The sequence below is a fragment of the Marmota marmota genome, unplaced genomic scaffold, assembly GCF_001458135.2.
Source record: "Marmota marmota marmota unplaced genomic scaffold, marMar, whole genome shotgun sequence".
NCBI lineage: Eukaryota > Metazoa > Chordata > Mammalia > Rodentia > Sciuridae > Marmota > Marmota marmota.
Window position 1 is genome coordinate 33,120,170 of NW_026000142.1, and position 5,377 is coordinate 33,125,546.

A 5,377-nucleotide genomic window follows, 5' to 3' on the forward strand; every position below is an offset into this window, starting at 1 on the left:
ATATGTATATATATATATATATATATATATATAAACAATTTTAGAGCATTACAGTTACATATAATTCTGACATATTCAAAAAGGCATATAACATAGTTTTCTCCATTCCAATCTACTATGCCCTTGTCTCCTTTCACCGACTCTCTTCCTCTACTCTAGGGACATATCTATACTTTAATAGCAAAACTTATGGCCTGTGATTATTGTAAAGTGCAGAGATTATGTAATGATCTTCTAAGGTGTTATAACTAGAGGCTGAGGGTATGAAAGACAGAATTCAGAATGACTATAATCAGGAAAAAACATACATTCTTAGGCTATTTAAGATCAACTTCTTTCTCCTCTATTAGCATCAGTCTATCATTTAATGAAATCTGAACTCAAAAGTGATTTCCAAAGGCAACTCTCCTTAGGATATGTTTCCTTCCAATATTCTCAATTTATATTTGTCTTCAGGAAATATTAATAATGTAAGTATATATTTAGCTTTTAAAATACATTGATAAACATTCTTTCATTTGATCCTCTCAAAGCTCAGTGAAATATATTGGGAAAACATCATTCTACCTCTGTTTTTCAATTGAGGAAATTGAGGCACAAGCACTTATAGTAATTGTTATTACTATAAGTAGGAGAGCTAAAGCTAGAGTAGAGAACTCTGACTTCAAATCCTGAGTTCTCTGAACTACTACAAGTCTGTACTTAAATAGTTATAGAACCCAGATACAAATACACTAATTAACATTCTATTGACCATTTTATGTATATGGATTCAATACTTATATTTTCATTTATAATGTAATCATATTTAAGGAATGATCTTCTGTCACAACGATGCTTTTATTTAACTGTCTCTTGACCAAACAGCCCAGAACATTCTCTGCTTAAGCAGTTCTTTTTTTGGTGCCTAATTGCATCCTTCCTTATGGAAACTGAACACCTACCCCATCTGCCACAGCCCCATCATTGAATTTCCTTGATTGAATCCTCCCTTGATTAGTGCTTTCCACATACACTGGGATTTCTTCTTTGACATAAGTCTTTGCTCATTTATTTTTTTCTTCTTTGAACTCCTTTATCAAGAAGGTTATTTTTGTCTTCCCTGTAACTTCATTAATACAGGACGGTGAAAGATAAGAAGAGAACAGATATCAATGGAGGGAAGTGTCTGAATCCAACCAGGACTTTTCTTTCAATCACTTTCCTTGATCTAGCATGAGGATCACAGCTATTTTTCAGGAAAACTTTTGGAGTAGAATATTATAACTTAGCTTAAAGTTACCTATAATGTATAACTATTCATGAACTTTTAAAAATTTCCCTGATATAGTCAGTCTCAAATCAAAGCTTGAATACAATTCATTTCAGAGCAGGACAGCATCTTGCCATTTTAATCATAGCTATATTTTATTGGTTAACTCAATTTATTTTGTTCTTATACATTAAGAGATATATGTATTACCTTAACAAGAGTAATTATCTTGCCTTTCACCCCTAAGTTAGCATATTTTCTTAATACCAAGGAGAGTTGGGATATCCAGCAAGAAGAGAGAAGAATTTAATATAATCCCATTGCAGGAGGAAGGCAGTGGGAAATAGGATAAAAGATGCTGGATATCTCATACTATCTTTCGACTTTATCTTCTTCCATTTCTGCCTTTTCACTTCTATACTCTTACTGACCGTTCTCTCAAGCTCTATTTAAGAACATGTCATTTATAGAAGCAGAGGAGAAGGGAGGAGAAAGGAAAAGGGGAATTCTCTGGACATATTTTTGAACACCTTTTATATAAATTAGCTCAAGTTTTTTATATGACACTTAAACTTTCTCCTCCTGAGAAGAGACATTTTTGTTCTCAAATGCCATCTTGAAAGTGGAAGATAGAAAAAAAAGTGATTGCTTTTCTCCCATATGGCCAAATCATGGTTATGAAAAGAACTATTGGGTTAGTCAAATAGGCTACCTCTAGGGAGCTTCTGGATTACCCTGCTGAGGTCAGAGAACATGGCAGAGGTGCTATGTCACATATACTCTGTGCATTTTAAGTTGAAAGACTATGCACTCGTTTATAATTCCAATCATCTAAATTCACTCACTACTAGAAATTCACCATTACTGACATCATTCAAGACAGCATAAGATTAATCTGAAATTGACTATTCCTAGTTTTTTTAATACCTCTGAAATGTCTACTAAATCCAGAATGCAGAGAGGTAAATGAACTGTTTATTGTACTAGACTGAATACTCATGCTCTGATACTCTGCATGTGTTTTTCTTTTCTCTGAGGCACCTGTGGTTCTGCATGCATTTGCTGCTTCAGGGTGCATCTCCAGTGTGATATCGTACCTGAGGGTGCTAACTAAATGGCACAAGTAAGAACATTCTATTTGTAGGTAATTCTATACAGTCTTTTATAAAAGTATAATATTGTGCATTTTCAGTGAGTTCTATTAAAGCTTAAGGTTAAGAAAAGCCAAAGGGAAATCTTTTGGGAGTTTTCAGTCTACTACACACATAGATAGCAGCAGTCCTACTCCCACACTATATGATATAACTCATAAAATCAATTACATGTATTTATTTAAGAGAGACATCATAAAAATAGCTTGGTAACAATATAATGCATTATTTTTGTCAGAGTTTTGATATGGTATGGTCAAATTACAAGCTCTCCTATGACATATCAAATAAGGTACCTTGGAAAATATATTGATATTTAGGTCCCCAAACCCAAGTACATTTGTAATGAGGTATAAAAGGTTAATAGCAGGCATAACAGAATGGTTGCTGGACAAAACTGGCAGCTTATCCACTTGTTTACCTAAGAAAAGCAATCATTCTTTTACCCTTATTTTTTGTCATCTTCATTTGTCCATATCCCATCACATCAAATTTTCAGGTCTTGATATATTTGATCATACTTCTTGGAAATAAGTATCATGATACATCTTTCCAAATCAAAAGATTTTGTTAATGCTGGATATTACATTTTAAATACTTTTTAGTGTCACTGTTTCTTAAATTTACATTATTTATAGGTTATAGGAAATTTATTTAAAATAAGAAAATATCCATAGTTTTAACCATTATAATAATGAGAAAATTCTAGTCACCATCACCCTAACCATTGCCCAATAAAAAAGACAAAAAGACCATTCATGTTACATAAATTTGAGGCCTTTCTTTTTGTTCCACCTTCTGGTAAATATTTTACCTTTATTTGGAAAATACAGGGCTTCTATTCTTTCCATTGTTGGGGATAATTTAAAAGCTTACACAAGTGATAAATGGTTTTTATGCAATCCTCATTATTGTATCTGTTATCTCCTTCAATGGTTCGTAATAATACATAGGTCTTTCCTGGTAATTGATCTCAAATTTCTTTTAAGTCAGCAAAAGTCACTCTCTCAGAGCCTGGGTTTCATTTGTTGTTTGTTTGTTTACAGGAGGAATCACCAAACCTATTCGTGACTGGCTTTCACTGAGCCCCAGTCAAATCCTATCTTTTGATCATTTATTTATGAGTATGATGTTGCTTTACAAGACGTAATTGCAGGATGAAATATTTAAACACTCTGATAGAGCTTCAGTAAAGCAAGGTGAATTTTCATTAAGAAAAAATGGATGCTAGTGAATTCTAATACTTTAATTGATGTGTCAGTTTACAATGATTGCAGGTAAACTCCATTTTTTGTTTTGCACACATACACATATTTTAGTAACCAAGTCAACCAGAAAGGTAATTTATATCAGTTGTTAGTCATTTAAAATATACGGTGAGGATTCTGTTATCATGGGCAGGGAGTCATTTTTCTTCTGAAGACTTCTGTCATCCTCAATAAAAAACAAATTGTACCTCTATTTCTAAAGCCTTTTCCCAGTAGTCCATTATGCATGCATTGGTATTTCAATACCTGATGCTAACTTGATGGACTCAGCCTCTTGAGGCTTTTGCAACCTGTTTTCTAGCTTCTTCTGTTCTTCCCACTAGTGAGTGAACTTAATATTTACAAGACAGAAATAACATCTGTAAGTTGACCTGTGATTTTGCACTATTTTCAGATGAGGTAAGTATACCGTGTTGATTACAGGTACTTAGACTTTTAGGTGAGTTTTGCAATAAAATGTTTCCGGTGCACTTTAAAGGTCTTGGCAGACCATGAACCTGAGTTAAATGTCTACATACTTTTACATTTTTTTTTTTTTAACAAAAGGATCTGAAAAGGTAACCTACCTTTATGTGATAGACGTAACCGGGGGTAGGGGGTATCCGCTGCGCGACCTCCTGGCCAAAGCTCCAGTAGTAGGTGAGCCCACAGGAGCAAGGTGATAGCGCGTCCTGCGGATGCCATGCTGCGGTCTCAGGGTGCAAGTCCTCTAGAGCCTCACTTTAAGGCGGGTTTGAGTTTTACTTAGGACTTCCCTCCAGGGGCAGCGTGCGAGAGGCTTTGTCAGAAATCGAACGTGTTGTCATCAGAAAGCACAGTTCCAAAGTGCCATTTGTCAAGCTGTATTTGGACACGTAAAACCTTCCTCTCCCCAGGACAGTTGTTTAAAAGCCTGGAGCAGGAGAGCATTCCGCGGAGGGCGTCTTCAGAGCCATGTCCTGTCTGGAGCTGTCTGCAGTAACTACGCCGCGGACAGAGGAAGAAGCTGTATTCTTTTCAGTCACCGGCCAGCGTTTCATTCAGAAAACAAACCCAGCACACGCGCTACCTGCCCCCGCGGAGCTCTTCCCTCCGTCTCCCTAAAGCCTCTCAGAAGTCAGTCTCTTGCACCGACTTGCCAAACAGATAGTTTTAATTCACGTTTCCCCTGGCTAATTAAAAACAAGAAGTGCCATTCCCTCTAGGAGGTGCGGGATCCACCCAGCAGGGATGCCGTCTGTCAGTGCGCTGTGTTTACAGGAAAGTTCAGGCAGGGTTGAGCAGCAACTTGCTGTTTCTAGGAAGTATTTCTGGTCCACGTGCCCTGCTCCCATCTCCCTCCCGTGTATATCTGGCCCACGTTACTCAGCGTCTGCGGACAAGTCCGCGTTTAGCGGGGCGGGGGCGGGGCGGGGGCGGGGCGGGGGAGTGAACGTGGAGTGGGGGTGGGGTGGAAGGAACCATATATAATAGTCTGATTATTTAGGAATATCTGAGGCAAGCATATGGCCTCAGGAAGGGTCCTAAGTGTTCAGTCGCAAAGATTAATCCTTGAATAAATACAACTTCATTCTAAAGGGAGTCTATTTGTAACCATCCAGTACCCAAATCAATTTATTCACTGTTTCCACAGTCTTTTTTCACGATTAAGATTTTTTTTATAATTGCTTTCATCTTAGAAATGTTATCTTTTAACTCTTTTGAGGAAAGTGTTTCAAGAACCTGGG

General features: G+C 36.8%; 1 protein-coding gene across 1 annotated transcript in view; it reads right to left on the reverse strand.

Annotated features, from left to right (window-relative positions):
- Sema3e (semaphorin 3E) overlaps window positions 1-5,011 on the reverse strand; it is a 257,184-nt gene extending 252,173 nt beyond the window's left edge. Inside the window, exon 1 of the mRNA XM_048785929.1 lies at window positions 4,238-5,011. Coding sequence (XP_048641886.1) covers window positions 4,238-4,355 — 118 coding nt within the window. The 5' untranslated portion in view covers window positions 4,356-5,011. The remainder of the gene's footprint in view (window positions 1-4,237) is intronic.
- Window positions 5,012-5,377: the final 366 nt, after the last annotated feature.